The 19,222-nt window shown below is 34.4% G+C and overlaps 1 protein-coding gene across 1 annotated transcript in view; it reads left to right on the top strand.

Annotated features, from left to right (window-relative positions):
- The window catches only part of MIS18BP1 (MIS18 binding protein 1), a 43,071-nt gene extending 25,567 nt beyond the window's left edge, over window positions 1-17,504 (top strand). The window contains exons 11-16 of the mRNA XM_069464596.1: window positions 6,800-6,972; window positions 7,760-7,920; window positions 10,414-10,562; window positions 14,708-14,795; window positions 17,159-17,213; window positions 17,401-17,504. Coding sequence (XP_069320697.1) covers window positions 6,800-6,972; window positions 7,760-7,920; window positions 10,414-10,562; window positions 14,708-14,795; window positions 17,159-17,213; window positions 17,401-17,504 — 730 coding nt within the window. The remainder of the gene's footprint in view (window positions 1-6,799; window positions 6,973-7,759; window positions 7,921-10,413; window positions 10,563-14,707; window positions 14,796-17,158; window positions 17,214-17,400) is intronic.
- The last annotated feature ends 1,718 nt before the right edge of the window (window positions 17,505-19,222 follow it).

The following is a 19,222-nucleotide window of genomic DNA, read 5'->3' as shown; positions in this document are numbered from 1 at the left end:
AATATTGATTTCTGAATCACTGTGATCTGAAAAGATAACATGATATGATTTTGATTTTTTTTTAAGTTTAAGACTTATTTTGTGATCTAGAATGTGGTCTGTCTTGGAGAATGTTCCATGTGCTGATGAAAAGAATGTATATTCTGTAGTTGTTGGGTAGGATGTTCTGAAAATGTCTGTTTAAGTCCATTTGGTCTGAAGTCCAGTAGGGTTTTTTTGTTATTAATTTTCTGTCTCAGTGATCTGTCTAGTGCTGTGAGTGGGGTGTTGAAGTCCCCCACTATTGTGTTGCTCTCTCTCTGTCTTTTTAGGTCTACTAATATATGTTTTTTTCAATCTGGATTCTCTAATTTTAGATTCATATATATTTAGGATAATTATATTCTCTTGCTGAATTGATTCTTTTATCATTATATAATGAACTTCTTAATCTTTTTTTTACTGTTTTTGGTTTTGAAGTCTGTTTTATCTGATATTAGTTTAGTTATGTCTGCTTGGTATTGGTTTCCGTTGCATGGGATATCTTTTTGCACCCCTTTACTTTCAGTCTCTATATGTGTCTTTATAGGTAAGGTGAATTATAAATTCTTTTTTTCTTCTCTTCTTGTCTTTTTGGTTTGCTGAACTTCTGTTGCCATTTAATTCCTTTCTCTTCTGCCTTTTTGTGACTGTTTTATTAGACCTTTAAGTTTTATATTTTTGTGTGTATTTTTATGATGATGAATACTGACCTTTCATTTCCATGTTTAAGACACCTGTGAGCATTTCCTATAGGGCTGGGGTAGTGGTAATGAGTTCTCTCAGTATTTGTCTGGGAAAGACTTTATTTCTCCTTCGTTTATGAAGCTTATTCTGACACGATATAAAATTCTTGGCTAGCAGGTGTTTTTCATTCAGCACTTTGAAAATGCTGTCTTATTGTCTTCTGGCCTGTAAGATTTGAGCTGAGAAGTCCACTGTTAGTCTGATAGGGTTTCCTTTATAGGTGAATAGACACTTTTCTCTTGCTAATTTTAAAATTATTTCTTTCACTTTGCCTTTAGTCATTAGGATTATGATATGCTGTGGTGAAGTCCTTTTTGCAGTGCATTGGCTTGGATATCATTGGGCTTCCTGTATCTGAATGTCTAATTCTCTTGCTAGTCCTGGGAAGTTTTCATCAGTTATTTCCTTAAATAGGTTTTCCAAGCTTTTTGATCTCTCTTCCCCCTCAGGAATACAGATGATTCCTAAGTTTAGTCACTTTATATAGTCCTAGACATCTTGAAGGCTTTGCTCATTCTTTTTTATTCTTTTTTCCTTATTTTTATCTGACTGAATTATTTCAAAAGATCTGTCTAGAAGTTCTGAGATTCTTTCTTCTGCTTGGTCTAGTCTATTCTTGAAGCTTTCAAATGTTTTGTATTTCCTTCAAGGAATTTTCAGCTCCAGAATTTGTTTGCTTTTTTTTTTAAAGGTGTCTGCCTCCTTGGTAAATTTCTCTTTCATGTCCTGAATTGATTTACTGATTTCTTTGTATTGGCTTTCAGATTTCTCTTGCATCTCATTGAGCTTCTTTAGAATCAATATTTGGAAGTCTTTACCTGTTATTACATGGAATTCTTTTTGGTTGGAATCCATTGCTGGATAATTGTTGCAGTCCTTTGGTGGTGTCATATTTCCTTTTTCATTTTTTGTGTGTGTTTCCATTGTTATCTGCTCCTGTGATGTAGCAATCACTTGTTCCAATTTTTTGAAATTGCTCTCAAAGGGAAGAATTTTTTTCCTCAAGATATATGTATGTCATTTGTTGAGTAGGACACTTTGACTTTGATATTAGGTGCCTGCAATAGTGTGATCTTTGTATGATTTCTTAGGCAGTACACAGTCAGTGGTATCTGTGATTTCCCTGGTAGCTTAGGGGTACATTTATTCATTGAGACTGTGGTAAAGTTTTGCAGGGGACTTATACACCAGCTGAGCTAGTCTTTGGGCCCCAGTGGTGGAAGCAGTGGGCTAAGTATGGCTGATTTTAGGCCCTATAATATATTATTATTATATAATAATATTCATAATGGCCTAGGAAACAATCCAAAATTATACAGCATTCAAAGAACCAGGAAAATTTCCACTCACTGTGAAAAATAAATACCACTGCTGAGAAGACATAGGTGTTGGAATTATCTGACAAGACTCTGAAGCAGGTACTATAAAAATGCTCCCAGAACTAAGAACAAACATTCTTGAAATGAATGGAAATTTAGAAAGTCTCAGCAAGAAATAGAAGTTATAAAGAAAACCAAATAGAAATTTTAGAACTGAAAAATAAGATAACCAAAATAAAATAATCATTGGATAGACTTAATCGCAGAATGGAGATGACAGAATAGAAAGGCAGTCAATATCAGGAATGAAAGAATAGCAACAGAAATGGTAAATGTCGGGGTAAATATAATAGACTCTTCTGCTCTTGAGTTCTTTACAAAGTTTACTGGTTGAAAGCAAATATTATATGATAGAGTTTTCAATATATGTAAATGTAGTATATAAAATAACTACAACAGAAAGAGGAAGGATAAAGAGACATATGATAGTAGGTTTTTATATTCTGCTCGGGACAGTAAAATATTGATTCTAAGTAGACTGTTGAAGTTAAGTATGTTTAATGTCATCTCTAGAGCAACTTCTAAAAAAGCTATACAAAGAGGTAAGTTCAAACATAATAAATTGCAAGAAAAAATACCAACCCAAAAGAAGGCAGAAATGGAGAAATAGAGGAATTTTTTAAAAAGAGCAAACAGTAAACAATAAAATGGCTAACCTAAATATAAACATAATTACATTAAATTGATAGTCTAACCATGCCAATTAAAAGACATTGTCAGAATGAATTTAAACATGATCCAACTATATGCTGTATATAAGAAACTCACTTCAAATATAATGATACAGGTAGGTTAAAAGTAAAAGAATAGAAAAATACCATGCAAACACAAATCAAAAGAAAGCTAGACTGGCTATATTAATATTTGTTGAAGAAGATGTCAAGAGGAAGAAAATTACCAGGAATAAAGAAGAACATTGCAAAATGATAAAAGGGTCAGTTCACTAGGAAGCCATAACATTCTTGAATGTGTATGCAGCTAACAATAAAACCTCAAAATACATGAGTTAAAAACTGATAACTCAAAGGAATGGAATCAATTGAAAGGATAGTCAAATCTAGAATTATAGTTGGAGACTATCTTGGTAATTAATAGAACAGAAAATTAGCAAGGACATAGAACTGAATAACACCATTAATCAACTATATCTAATTGACATTTGTAGACCACTCCACCCAAAATAAGAAAAAGAATACATTATTTCCAAAGGATAGGTCAATCATTCATCAAAATAGAATATATGCCAGGTCATAAAACATATCTTAACAAATTTAAAATAACTGAAATCGTCCAAAGGATGTTTTCTGATGATAATTTAATTAAATTACAATAAAAGATAACAGAAAATTTTCCAAGTGATTGAAAATTAAATAACACAAATAATTCATGGATCAAGGAGGAAGTCTCAAGGGAAAGTAGAAAATATTCTGAACTAAACAAAAATGAAAATATATCAAAATTTGCAAGAACAGCCTAGGAGTTCATAAACAACTTTATGGGGTTGCTTTACCAAGGTCCTCACTCTCCTAATTTCTGTGGTACTTTCTGCATAAAACAGATTGTGCTCCATTCTTTTAGTGGACTATAAGCCATAAAAAGGAAGAATTACTGGTACATGTAACAACTTGAATGAATCTCAGAGGCATTATGCTAAGTGAGAGAAGCCAACTCAAAGGGTTACATACTATATGCTTCCATTTATATGACATTCTGCAAAAGAGAAAACTAAAGAGAAAAACTAAATCAGGAATTGCCAGTGTTAATGGTGAGGGAAAGGACAACAAAGCGGTAGCATGAGGAAATCTTTCATTGTAACAGAACTGTTCTGTATCCTAGTTGTGATAGTGATTATATAAATCCATGTGTAAAGATTCATAGAGCCATACACCAAAAAGTCAGTTTTACTATCTGTTAATTTTTACTATATGTTAATTTTACTATATGTTAATTTTTAAAAATGCCTGTATTTTATACCTGTGGTACCCAACCCACAGGTACTGGTCCATGGCTTCTTAGGGACCAGGACACAGAACCCCTCCACCCGCTCCATGGAAAATTTGTGTTCCATGAAACTTAGGAAGTGGGTGGGGAGCATACAGCAGGAGTTGAGCGGCCAGCCAGGGAAGCTTCTTCTGTATTTACAGTTTGCATCACCACCTGAACTCTGCCTTTTTCCCCCTACCACCGACCCCCCTGTCCGTGGAAAAATTGTCTTCACGAAACCCATCCCTGGTGTTAAAAAGGTTGGGGACCGCTGCTTTATACTATGAAAATATTCCAATATGGCAGGCCTGGGTTTGGGCTATGCTTCTCTAGTTTTTTCAAATCTCTGACCTTCAGCCATTAACTTCAAATCTGTGGTACTATGGATATGAACTACTTGCCATTCCCTTACCCTGTGTCATAGTTTCTCATCTTCATTTGTTTCCCAGTGATGTTGCTTCATTGTCACCTGTTTATGTTTTTATCCATCCTTCAAATTTTATCTCACATGTCACCTCCTTCCTGAAACCTTTGTCATCACCTGACTAACTAATCGAATAGATGGGGTATCTCTTTCTTATAAACAACATAGAGCAATTCCAATCCTGACATCACAGCAAAATAATCACCTGGGGTGCTTTTGAAAAATGCAAATTGACACCGGAGACCTATAATAAATTGAAATCTTTATAGGTAGTGTCTGTGAATCTAATTACTTATTTTACTTACTCATTTGCTTGATTGCATTTTTGTTGTAAGGTCCTTAAGTGATTCTGAGTTACAGCCCACTGCCTTGTACCCCTCATCATGCTGATAGCCTAATAGGATAGACAGATATTTAGCAAATAATCACTGTAAGCAGTTTGTAAGTATATATATCAGGGCATACTGACCTACCTTATGCAGGTACTTGAACTAAGATCTGAAGGATAAGTGAGAACTATTTAAGCCAAAGATTCAAAATAAGTGGATTTTAGATAGAACAACATACATAAAAGTAGAAAGGAAGAGCATATGTAGCAATACTAAAAGAAGGCCAGGATGACTGGAATACCAAAAGTTCAGGGGAGAGCAGTACAAGATGAGACTATAGAGTCAGGCAAGGAAAAATGTAGATCATATTAAGGATTTTGGTTTTTATGTGAAGAATAATGAAACAATTTAAGTAGGACTAGGGTGACATATTTAAATTTGCCTTTTTAAATTATCTGGGATAATGTAGAGAAGATGTATTAATTACTAATTTCTTATTAAATGCATTAAGTATTTTTTTCTACTTTGAGTTACTGTTTTATGCAGTAAGTATTTTTATTATGAAAAATAGACCTTTTAAACAGTCATAGACTTGCAAATTAGCTACACACACAAAGAGGGAAGCTTGGGCCCTCAAATCCTTCTAGTTCCCTGCTTTAGAACACCTGTCCATTGATTAACTATGCAAAAGAATGCATTCATTAACAAATGTTTGCCCATAAGTATTTGTTCTTTTCTACAAGGAGTGGCAAGCCATAGTCATCTGGTAGTTGTTCATCTCAAGAGCTGATTTTTAAATTTTAGGGAATTTTACAAATTGTTAAAATCATTAAATTTTATAAACTTACAATTAAATAAATTAAAAACAAAGGTAATACTCAAAACTCAACACTAATTATGTTACTACATTTTATTATCTGTGTCCTTAAAGTTCTTTACCTCTATTGTATCTATAGGGTGGAAATACTATATAATCCTATACTTTTGCACATTTCTTATCAATTACACACTCAGTGAGGTCACCTTGGTAGCTTGAAATCAACTGCAATGGGAGTATTTACCATACTGAAATTGGAAAACATTACAAATCAGGACCTTTTAACCCCACAGAGCTGATTAAAACTTTACCAGCAAACCACTAGTTGGAATCCAAGTTGAAATAAAAATATATTTTGTCAAACAGTATTAAAAATAAAGACTTGATATAGTTGAAATAAGACTGTTAGTACCATTTTTAGGCTAATTGGTGAGTTAAATCGATGTTTTCTGGCTGAATTGTCAGCTTAACCATAATATATTAATAAAAAATCTTTATGGGGCAGGTGGTAACGTGTATACTATGTTCTAAACAGTCATTTACAAGTAAACTTTTAGAGTAACTCATGTTAAATTGGGGACTACCTTATATTGATACTATTTTCTATTTCAGTTTTCATTTCTCAATGGAGAGCATTTTATCCAAAATACTGAGTTCTGTAAATTATAGTAGAATGAAAGCAAGCATAGTACTTTTTAATATATAGAATTTATAACCTGGGAAATATAAGAACTCAGAGCTTATCTTCTAATGTAATTAGCACCAGTAACAATGTAGAAAAATTTGTCATGTCAGAGTGCCCCAGAAGACCAAATCATTGATTAGTTGGACTTAGAAAAAAATGTCAAAAGACTAGGTATGATTTTTCAGGTTTTATATAATACAACAAAATAGAAGGCATCTACTAGTTATGTGAAGTTACATCTTCATCTAGAGTAAGTTATTGAGTGGAGGGAATACTGTTGTCTTTCCAAATAGTTATCTAGAATGATTTTCATAAAATTTCTTCAACAAGGTAAATTTCATTGATTCAGTAGTATGCTTTCAGGTTATTTTTATTGATTTGAATTTCTTGTTCTTTAACTTTTTTGGTCTTCCATAGTGCTTTTGCATCTCTTCCAAAGCACAAACCTGGTTTCTGGTCAGATGTGGCTATGGCTGTAGGTTCTCGGTCTGCTGAAGAATGCCAGAAGAAATACATGGAAAATCCCCGAGGAAAGGGATCCCAGAAACATGTCCCTAAGAAAAAGCCAGCCAATTCCAAAGGCCAGAATGGTAACCTTTCTAGTAAATAGTTTTTTTCCCAGTGCTTAGTGTAGAGTACTAATTACTTACTAGGAAGATTTTATATTTATCCATGAGTATTATATAGGCATTTTCTTAAAATGTTAAAGCTAGAAAGAACTTCAAAGATCATCTGTTTAATTTTTTAAGTCTTACCTAGGTAGCTACTTCTATCAATAGTAGCTTAGCAGTGTTTTGCTTTGAGTTTGTTCTAGGAAATGTGCAGTTGGATCCAGAGGTTTCAATATCTGAATTATTACTCTAAGGATCTAATTTAATTTGAGGCCACACAGGTAGGATCCCCTAGTAATTCATGAGACAACTCAGAATAAATTTAATTTTCATCGTCTCATGACTGTCTATAGTTGGTAGTAAAAGGTGTTTTTTGCCAGAGAAACCCTACAGTAAGCTTTAGGGAATACCCAGCATCCCTACTGTTAATATAATTTAGTAAGGTTTATTATATTTTGGCAAAATCAATAAATGAAGCCATCAGCAAGGGCAGGGATGGGAGGTGGCCTTTCTCCCAGCATAAAGAGCTTTAAAATTACATCCTGCCTGATCTTACATAGTTTCTTCATGAGTATTATGTAGGCTAATCATATTGCACAGGTCCCAGTATAGAAAGTACCATTTGTTATAGGACACTTTTAAAATAACGGAGGCTGGGTTTACTTAATATGAGTACACAATTTAGAATTTGCAAAGGCGGTTAACTTTATAGGGCAGTTACTATAAATGACCAAATCCTTATCAAAGTGTTTTGCTGACTCTTAAGGGAAGAGAGATAATACTGATAAGAAGGAAACTATTAAGATAACTGCCAAAGTTGGAACTCTTAAAAGGAAGCAACAAATGAGAGATTTTTTGGAACAGTTGCCAAAAGATGACCATGATGATTTTTTCAGTACAACACCTTTACAGAGTCAAAGAGTACTGGTAAGAGTCTTAAATGCATGAAATTATTGTTTTTTCAATGCTGAATTTTTTTTAAATGTTTTGTTTTTAATTTTTTTTTTTTGGTTTCTACTTGTTTTTTATCTATATTGATGTTTTTGTCTTTCATTTTTATGTGTGGTTAATGTTCACCACTCATATTTAGGCCAAGGATCAATAGTCTCCACAAACATCACCAAGGTATTGTAGGAAGCAATCTGTTGGTACATGCTATTCTCACCAGTTTCCAGTCTGCCTTTCAATGGGGTTCAAAGATAATGTTTGTAGAACCAAATAGTAAACTTAAGAATAATAAAAAGTATCAAGATCAAAGGGAAAAAGTGAACAGGAATTCAAAAGGCTGAACAAACCCTTGAGGAAGTGGTCATTTTAACTAGTAATCAGAGAAAAAAGTAAATTATATGTATACCTTCCAGATTACAGAATGTGGCCAGTTATAGGCTCACACCTGTAATCTTAGCACTTTGGGAGGCCAAAGCAGGAGGATGCTTGAGGCCAGGAATTTGAGACCAGCCTGAGAACAAGCGAGACCCCATCTCTACAAAAAATAGAAAAATTACAGGCATGGTGGCATGCGCCTGTAGTCCCAATTAATCAGGAGGCTGAGGCAGGACAATCGCTTGAGCCCAGGAGTTTGAGGTTGTAGTGAGCTACGTTGATGCCACTGCACTCTAGCTCGAGTGACAGAGTGAGACCCTGTCTCGATAAATAGATAACTGACTGAATCTTTTTGTTTAAAAAAAAAAAAAAGTTAAAATATCCACTGCAAACAAAAGCAATGGTGATATTAATACAGTCATACATCAATGGATGCATCAGTTGAATCATACTTTTTAGAAAGCATTATGGCAATATATTACAAAAGCCATAAAGATTAATTCTAGAGAGTTTATCCTATGAAATTCAAAAGCCCAAAATCTTCACAAAGGTAGTCATTGCAGGTTTATCTTTACAGCAAAAACTGAAAACAATCTGCATATTCAATAAGGATGTTTTTCATAAACAGTGAAATATAATACAAATATTAAATGTAAGACTATTTCTAAAATCTAAATATGAGTGTTAAGAGTGTTAAGATTAAAGTAATACAGAAATGTATGGATATAAACAACTGGATTGTTAAGTGTAAAAATTGAAAGAGTTGTGTTAATGAGCTAGATTTAAGGGTAATGTTTTCATCTACCAATTTCTTGATATTGTCATTAAATTGTCTTCAGGCCGGGCGCGGTGGCTCACGCCTGTAATCCTAGCACTCTAGGAGGCCGAGGCGGGTGGATCGTTTGAGCTCAGGAGTTCGAGACCAGCCTGAGCAAGAGCGAGACCCCGTCTCTACTAAAAATAGAAAGAAATTATATGGACAACTAAAAATATATACAGAAAAAATTAGCCGGGCATGGTGGCACATGCCTGTAGTCCCAGCTACTTGGGAGGCTGAGGCAGGAGGATCACTTGAGCCCAGGAGTTTGAGGTTGCTGTGAGCGAGGCTGATGCCACGGCACTCTAGCCTGGGCAACAGAGTGAGACGCTGTCTCAAAAAAAAAAAATAAAATAAAATAAATAAATTGTCTTCAATTTAAAAAGGATACACAGTGCTTTAGAGTTTAGTAATATGATTATCTAGGCCCCCTTTTTGCTTACACATGTTATAGACGGAAGTATTTTAAGAGAGTCATCTGATGCCTTTACTATATTCTCTTCACAACACCATAGTCGTTTAGGGGCTGTTACCTTTATGTTATCCCACTGTCACATCAAGTTGAATCTGTATATGTATGCTTTGGCCTAAGTGAAATAGTTAGCAACATTAAAAATAGAGATAATATAGAAATGGACAGCAGTGAATTTGCTCATTTTCCATGACATAAGTATACTTTCTCTAAGGTTTTAATGTAAAGGTAAGTAAAATCTTAAGGATTGAATTGTTTGTTGGAAATATATATGCATAAAAGTTTAATACTACTTGAGTTCCTACTAAGTGTCAAGCATAATTATAAATGAATTATAGTTTTATTTTGTTCTATCCATACTAAAGGTCAGCAAGCTATGGCCCTGTGGACCAAATCTAGCCTACCACCTATTTTTGTAAACAATTTTATTGAAACACAGCCATGCCCTTATGTTCGCATATTGTCAATGGTTACTTTCATGCAACAATGGCAGAGTTGAGTAGTTGGGACAGAGATTGTATGGACCACAAAGCCTAAAATATTTACTATATAACTTTTTACAAAAAACATTTGCTGACCTCTGGTTGACACAACCTTTATAAATAGGTGTTTTGTCTCCATTTTACCCAAGAGAAACTAAGTTTTAGAGGCCAAGGCTTTGTCCTCTACCTAGTACTGTTTTTAATTATCTAACTTGGAAAATTATAAATAGGAAAACAACTTATCACCCCACCAAAAAACATTTTGTGATAATGAGAACATCCATTTTTTTGGGGGTGCCTCCTGATAATAAATATTTGTTTTCTAGTTGCCAAGCTTCCAGGACAGTGAAGATGATGATGATGCTCTGCCAAATATGGACAAAAATCCAACAACTCCATCATCAGTTATCTTTCCATTGGCAAAAACTCCTCAATGTCAGCATGTCAGTCCTGGCATGCTAGCCTCTATAAATAGGTAAATATTCATGTAGGTGACGCATGAATTCTCTGCATCAGCATACTGAGTAACATTTAAACATTTCATGAGGAGCATAGATGCCAGCAATGGGAAAAGTCAACATTTTAAAAAAAATTAAGAATTGAATAGTTCCTAGAAGTTAAGGATGGAGAATTTCAGCAAGTTAGGGGTGTTATTCAGTAATAGTATTCGGATATAACTCACACTTTACAGTAGGAAGAATTCCAAATAGATCGAAGTTTTACATGTAAAAAGTTAAACTATTAAAAAATACCTACAGAAACCTTGAAGAATTATTTTATGATCTCAGATTAGTGATGGTCTTTCTAACTCCAGTGTAAAAACCAGAAGCTACTAATGAAAAGATTAATAAAGTCAACCATATAAAATTTTTTTTTAAGTTTTACCTGATACCAGCTACCATAATACTCACAAGTAACCTGAGAAAAGAACACATGCAACTCATCAGAGGCAAAAGGTTAATTTGCCTAATATATACAGCACTCCTACAAATTAACAAGAAAAGGGAAGCCATTTTCATGCATTGCTAGTGAGAAGGCAAATTATTACATTATCTGCAGCAACAATTTGTCAGTAGCTATCAAAATTGCAAATGCACATGCCCTTTGACCTAGGAATCCTACTTCTAGGATTGTAAATGTACAGCTTATTCATTGTAGCATTGTTTATAATGCCAAAATCCAAATGTCTTTCAGTAGGGACTAATTAAATGAGTCTTCGTATATTATGTAGTTGTAGAGATTAATGATGGGATTTTTTATTACTGTTATGATACAATGCCCAAGGTACAAGTGAAAAGAGCTAGATATGGTGGATAATGTGCTATAGTATTTGTGTAGAGGGCTATGTATTTATGTGTATATATGTATATACATACTTGCTTTTATTAGATCACATATCTCTGAAGGGTACATAAGAAACTGAAAAATTGGTGATCTCTAGGGAGAGGAACTAAGATAGTTGGGGATGAATGGGGGGGGCTTTTGAATTTTGAACCATTGAATATAGAAACTATTTGAAATATATAAATAAATGAAATTAAGAAAAAAGGAAGGGTGACCAACAGTCAAATGTCACAGAGAAAAGATGGAAAGTAATAAGAATGAGGCCTAAAAATAGGCTATTCCATTTGGCAATTAAGAGAGGTCAATGCTAATCTTAGTAAGAACAATTTCGACAGTGTGAGAACCCAAAGTCAGATGATAGTAACTGAGAAAAAACTATTCAGTACTCTCAGGAAGCTTGGTGAAATTTTTTCTCCTAGAATCCACAAGTTATTTATTTTGTTTTAGTATTTAGTACTAGTGAAAGCATATTGAGAGTATAATTTTAGACAATAGTTTTTGGTAAGCACTTTGGCCAAATCCTCAAAAGCCTTAAAATATTCACGTTTGGCCCTTGACTTTTATTAGTCAATTTTTAGGAAACACAAGATTTGGGCAAATATATATTTATATTTGTCTGAACAAAGATTATGTTCCTCACAAAACATAATATACAAGAATTGAAAATGAGCTAAAAGTCCAAAATAAGGAGAGTTATGAAATTGATTTATCTATGTAATACATTATGTTTAATTAAAAATCATGTCTTTAATTTTTAATGACATGGAATAATGTTCAGTGGATAGCTGTTTTTTGGGGGGTTTTTTTGTTTTTTTTTTTTTTAGACAGAGTCTCACTCTGTTGCCCAGGCTTGAGTGCTGTGGCATCAGCCTAGCTCACAGCAACCTCAAACCCCTGGGCTCAAGCAATCCTTCTGCCTCAGCCTCCCGAGTAGCTGGGACTACAGGCATGTGCCACCATGCCCGCCTATTTTTTTCTATATATTTTTAGCTGTCCAGATCATTTCTTTCTATTTTTAGTAGAAATGGGGTCTTGCTCTTGCTCAGGCTGGTCTCGAACTCCTGAGCTCAAGCAATCCTCCCACCTCAGCCTCCCAGAGTGCTAGGATTACAGGCGTGAGCCACCATGCCCGCCCAGTGGATAGAGTAGTTTTAAAAGCTAGGAAATCAAACTGTTATACATACAGTATGTGCCTAATTTTACATAATATGTATTCATAAGAGAAAGTGATACAGGAAAGTAGACCCCAAAACAGAGGTCCAGCCTGAAGGCCATGTTGGTTCTTGGCTTTACACAGGAAAGAATTCAAGAGCGAGCCAACAAAGTAAAACAAAAGCAAGCTTATTGAAGTAGGAATTGGAAGGAAGGCTGCTCCATAGGCAGAACCGTGGCTACCTCTCAGAGCGACAAAAACAGAGTAGCCCTTTGTGAGTTTTCAGGGTCTCCTATTTAATTTTATGTTAAGTAGAGGGAGGATTATTTGTAAGATTTCTGGAAAAGAGATGGGGAGTTCTCCCCCACCCCAGGGTTCCTCCTTTTAAACTATATATGGTAACTTCCAGGAATTGCCATGGCATTTGTAAATTGTCATGGCACTGCTGGGAGTTTCTTTTACTATGCTAATACATTATAACTAGCATATAATGAATAGGGTAACCTGAAGTTGTTTTCCATCACCATCTTGGTTTTAACTGGTGTTGGCTGGCTTCTCCACCTATTTTATCAGAGATCTTGGTTCAGGTCTTATGACTCCTTATCAAGCAGGGCCATCTGGTTCCCTATCTCCAAAGGACATTTCTTGACCTACACATCAGCCACTGTCTCTAGGCTGTAGAATAACACTGGTGTGGGTTGTGGGTTTTTGTTTTGGTTTGGGTTTTTTTTTTTTTTTTGGGGGGGGGGGTTGTATTTTCTGTCAGTTTATATCACTTTTAAAATTAAGGAAATATGGTGGTTTTTTTCTTATAGAGCAGATAATAGACTTACTTATGTCATGAATGTTATCTTTCCTAAACTGTTTTCTTACTTTAAAAAAGTGATTTTTCCTTGGCCTCTTCACTATCTCTTGACTTCACGAGCTCTAGTAATTGGCTTACTTTTATAACAATTTTAAATAATGAAACAGTTTTATCACTTCAGATGTGAAAAACTTCTCTTAGTTGCAAAAAGAGATCTCTTTGACAACAGACTTATGGGGTACTGGTCTTGAACAACTTGCTAGGCCTACTCATTTATTAAGCAATTTCCTAACAACCTGCTAGGCTTATTCACTTGATATATAGCAGTGTTTGTGATTCAGATAAATATCTTAATACAGTCATACATTTACATATTTCTCGGTGCCATGCCTTTAAGGTTGCTCCCAAATACTCATAAAGGAAAGAAGATAATCCAGGATAATGAGATCTTGGAGCCAAGGGAGAGGATGGGAATTGGTGTTCAGCTGGTATTTACTGTCATTAGTGGGACTAGGAATTGTAGAGATAGGGAATTGAAAATAACCATCCTATTTGGCTTTTCATCTGTAAATTATGAGTCAAACCTATCTGCTATGAATGGAGTGGGGAGAGAGAGAAGGTAAGAGAAACGAAAAAAAAAAAAACCTTCATGGTTGATACAGAGAATACAAGAAAGTTATAATTTTATAGAAGTAAAAGCCTTGCTGAGCTGGATTGACAACCTGAGCACAGCTGGAAAAGTTGAGGGTTTTCAATCACCAGGCTTTTTTTAAAATTTATTTATTTATTTATTTATTTTTTAGACTAGTCAAGTGCAGTAGTGAGAAGGGAGGAAAGTAGTAGAACAAGGAGTTCAGTCTGTAACTGACTGTGAACAATCAAGTAAGATAACTCACTACCTTCAGACCAGCCAAGGAGGCATATCCTGAAAGTCAATCAACTCTGAGATTCAATCTGGAGAGGGAAGGAAGTACACAGGAGAAAAGGATAAATGGCATAACAGAAGGGAGTCCAAGGACAAGAAGTCTCAGAGTTTTGGAAAAGAGAGGCAGCAAGATATTAGAAAGAGCATAGATGGGACAATGAACAATAAGCAAAGCATAATTTCCTGGAATATTCTTATTTATTGCTTATGTTAAAATGTTTGATTGAAGCATTTTGTCCATCTCTATAGACACATCATTGTCTTATTTAGTATAGAAAAATGTACTTTACAGAGATTCAAATAGATCTTAAATTAATTTTGTCAATTGCTGTTCAACCTGTGGATGAAAGTATGACAGTTAATGTTGACTTGAAATTATTTATATTCAAACAGGAATGACTGTGATAAATATGTTTTTTGTATGCAAAAAAATCATAAAAGCAAAGGTGGCATTGTCTGGGGCAACATCAAGAAAAAAAAGGTAACTATTTTTATTGATTTATCCAGCACTTATCTATGAAACCATAATATATGATAAATTGTGGTAGTTATCAGTTATGTAACAATCCCTGCCCTCAATGTACTTTTAACTCAATACAAGTAAACTGTAATATGAGGCCATGAATGAGGTAAGTATGTTAAGTACTTTAGGATTATAGGTGGCAGCTCATAGACTAAAGCCTTTGACCAAGGTGAGAATAGGTAAATATTTTCATTTGGGAAGTGAGGTAGGGTAGGAAAACAGATATACAGGTCAGGGGAGGACATTTCAGGCAAGACAAAAAAACATAGTGTTTGTTCAGTGATTGGGGAGTAATTCAGGCTAATTGATTCATGATTTTCACAGAACAGAAAATTTCATCAAATCCCATGCAGCTTTATAATGCTTTCAGATGTTCAGATTCAGTTACTTTTCATTTTTTTTTTTACATTCCAACATTTAAAATCCAATTACAGAAAAAATTTTAACTTAAAAGATGCCTTAATAGAGTGATCTTTGAGAAAAGATTAGGAGAATCCTTTATTCCCTTGAATTACTTTTTAAATTTCTAATTTTAATTTGAATAACTGATAACCAAATATAAGTACTAGTATTCTGGAAAAGTTACGTCACCTCAGATTTCCTCAAAGTAAACAGCTAATCTTAGAAAATGATAGTTTATGGAGGTAGGGGACCACCTTGTCCCCCTGACAGTACTGCTTCAGATGAGGTTATGGCCATCTCTTCCTTACTCATTTTGAAATATATATATACTGCAAACTGGCCAAAGTATAATTCCTCTCAGACCTCTAAATTAAATACGTGATTACATAATTATATCCAATCTTTATGGGCTTTACTTGATCATAGGAAATGGTAGCTACCTCACTGGGACCTTGGTTTAAAGTCAGTCTGGGGACTAAATTCAAAAGAAATCTGTAGTCTATAATTGAAGGAGGCAGATTACTTCTCAATGTTTAAGATTCCTTTTTTCCAGTCCCACATTCTTTAATGAGAATGAAATTTTAGTTTGTTGGAAAGGACCTAGAATTATCTTAACATGATAAGAAAGCCTTGGAATGGGAATCCAAAGACTTGGCTCTACTTCCTGTTCTGCCAATAAGAAGCTGGGTTGCCTTGAAAAGTGCCCTAATCGAGTGTTTCTGAAACTTTAATATGCGTAGAAGTCATCTGGGGATCTTGTTAAACTCCAGTTCTGATGCAGTAGATTTGAGATTCTTCATTTCTAACAAGTTCCAGGTGATGTCTGTGCTACTGATCCATGGACCATACTGAGTAACAAGACTCTAATCCACTCAGTCTGTTTTCTCTGCAAAATGAGAAGAGGCTGATATGGATATATCTACAAGGGCCCTTCCTATTAAGAACTTTTAATTTTAACTACTTCTGATATTTTGTTTTTCTTTATAGGTTATAATTTCAGCAGTCTACCAAACTATAATGTTGTGGTTTAGCCCCATTTTTTTCATAGCATATTTTGTAGCCAATGTGTTAGGATTGTTCTAATTTCAAGGTCTGACTCCACATACTAGCTTTATGACACTGAGCAAGCTACTTGAGTTTTCTAATCTCATTTTAATTATGTATAGTATGACAATGGTGATCATGATTATATTGGTTTATGTTACTGAATAATTTTGAGAGCCAAATAATATAATGCAGTGTTTTGCCTCATCTGATATGAAAAAAACTACAGTCTATGGGCATAAGTTTGTATCTCAAGTTTCTTACAACAATACTTACCCTTAGTATGGGGGTATACACTATCATGTTTTCTATTCTGTTCCTTCTGGTTTTTGAAAGATTGCCAGTCATGGCCTATTGTTTGATAAGCACTGATGTATGTGAGCATGTACTTCAAACTTGTCGTATACATTACCATTTTAGCCAAGAAATTGAAGAAAATTAAAGTTTTGCCAGTATAACGTTTTCCAAGTACATATTTTTACCTACAGTCAGTTATGATTATAATAATAATGATAAATTGTTTATATTTTAAGTTTGCTAGCTCAATATAGTAATTATTTGAATGAAATAAATGGTACATTTTGGCAACTTTCAGAGGCCCATAGACTATCCTTTAACCACGTAGCATTAGTTTATAATATTTTCTTATAGTAATGTTTGCCAGCAGTGCAAAACACTGAGTAAGTCATGGTTTTTGCCCTGGGTAAACTCAAAAGAGAATTCGCCATCTCACAGATAATTGTAATGTGATTACATATCATTATGGGCATCTGTTCAAAGTACTCTGGCATAACGTATGCTTGATTTTGTCTAGGTATGAGCTAAGCTTCACAGCAGGTACCACCATTTAGCTATTAATATGAACTCTTTTATAGGTTGAAACTGATTTCACAACTGCAACATCAAGAAGAAAAAGTCCATTTAACAAAGGTAATACATTTATATCTTCTTTTGTAGCTCAGTTCTATTATATGGTAGTTTATTTAGATGATATTAAAATTAATTGCTCTCAAGTAGACAGATCTACCATTTAGTTCCTTGGAATTGTTTTCAGTTTCATTGAAATTACATTTAGAAATGTATTAATCCTTTCTATTAAACGTCTCTCTCTTTACAGATTTAGGAGAAAACTCTAGTATTGGAAAACTTTTCACTAATGCTATGGAATCTTTAGATGAAGAAGAGAAAGATTATTATTTTTCAAACTCTGATTCTGCATAGTAAAAATGAGAAAATATAACTTCTAGGATTTTTACCGTAAAGCCTGGAAATTATAAAGCAGACAATGTATTTGTATCTTCATTTGGAATACATGTATTTCCTTTGTAAAGTAGCTTCATATGAAAATGACTTCCCAAAGGTTTCATGTGTTTATATTCAAGGTAAAAAATCCTTCTACAGAATATTCTCATTGTTGTACCTAACTAAAAATGTAAGGAAAATTGTTTCACTTATGTGTTTGTAAATTTCTGTTTTATAATATTAAAATATACAGATAAGTTTCTTATAGGCATCTAAGTCTCTTTACTTTAAGAAAATCATGTCCCAAACAGATTTTTAAAAAGCTTTCAAGAAAATGTTGCTGTACTATAAATGAGGTGGCTACTGAATTCGTGAAAACTTCTAAGTTAGCATTTAACCACCACTTGATATACAAGCCAGAGTTGATCTAATGTTTAAATTACACATTCGTAACACTATGTGACATGCCTCTCTCCTGATTGTTTTTCTTAAAATTTGTGATTGACATATATCTATGAAATCTATGTAAATGTATTGCTTTTTCATTATTTTATCAGGTAGAATTAGATAAAAGTTTTGTTGCATTCTTTAGCCTTATTTACATATGCAGACATAGCTTAAATTTGGTCTCAATATTTTGACTGGATTAGACAAACATTCAGTTAATACATCCACCATTAGAAAGGAGTCAAGTTTATAAGAAAGGAGTCAAGTTTATGTTACGTCATAGTAAACATCCCTTTACTTTCTTGACAGCTCCTTTAGAAATAAACTGCTTTTAGATTATGTTTTATAATTTGATATAGAATATCTTCTCTCTGGCTACACATTCACCTACCGTTTATCTCCAGTTAGATTGTCCAAATAAAGTTAGACTGCTTTTATATTGTTTCTTGTTTTTGTTATTTTTAATAACAAAAGAAAAAGAAATAAGAAAGAAAAAGAAATAAGCATTTTGTTACTGGTTCTGTTTTAGTTTCCTCAAGAAATACCTGAACTTTTAGTAAAAAATAACATTTTCTTCTTTCTTAAGAATTTGGTCAGCCAGGTGTGGTGTCATGTGCCTGCAGTCCCAGCTACTCAAGAGGCTGAGCAGGAAGATAGCTTGAGCCCAGGAGTTCAAGTCTGTAGTGCCCTATAATTGCACCTGTGAATAGCCACTGCACTACAGCCTGGGCAACATAGTGAAACCCTGTTTCTTGAAAACAAAACAAAAAAATAAAGAATTTAGTCAGTAATAACCAGCTGGGCATGGTGGCTCATGCCTGTAATCCTAGCACTCTGTGAGACCAAGGTGGGAGGATAGCTTGAGCTCAGGAGTTCGAGACCAGCCTGAGCAAGAGCGAGACCCCATCTCTACTAAAAGTAGAAAAAAAATTAGCTGGGCGTGGTGGTAGGCACCTGTAGTCCCAGCTACTCAGGAGGCTGAGACAGGAGGATCACTTGAGCCCAGGAGTTTGAGGTTGCTATGAGCTAGGCTGACGCCATGGCACTCTAGCCCCAGTGATGGAGCGAAAGACTCTGTCTCCAAAACAAACAAACAAACAAACAAAAAGAATAGGTGGACAGAGCAAGATGGCCAAATAGAACCATCCAACAATCATCCCCCCAGAGGCCAAGCAATTTCCTGTGCCACCCCACCCCAACTCCAGGCAGTGCAGCTCAGGGGTAGTCTTCTACTACTTGGGGAAAGGAAA

This window comes from Eulemur rufifrons, chromosome 2, assembly GCF_041146395.1.
Source record: "Eulemur rufifrons isolate Redbay chromosome 2, OSU_ERuf_1, whole genome shotgun sequence".
NCBI classification, from domain to species: domain Eukaryota; kingdom Metazoa; phylum Chordata; class Mammalia; order Primates; family Lemuridae; genus Eulemur; species Eulemur rufifrons.
The sequence above is the reverse complement of the archived record's forward strand: the minus strand, read 5'-3'. Positions and strand labels throughout refer to the sequence as shown.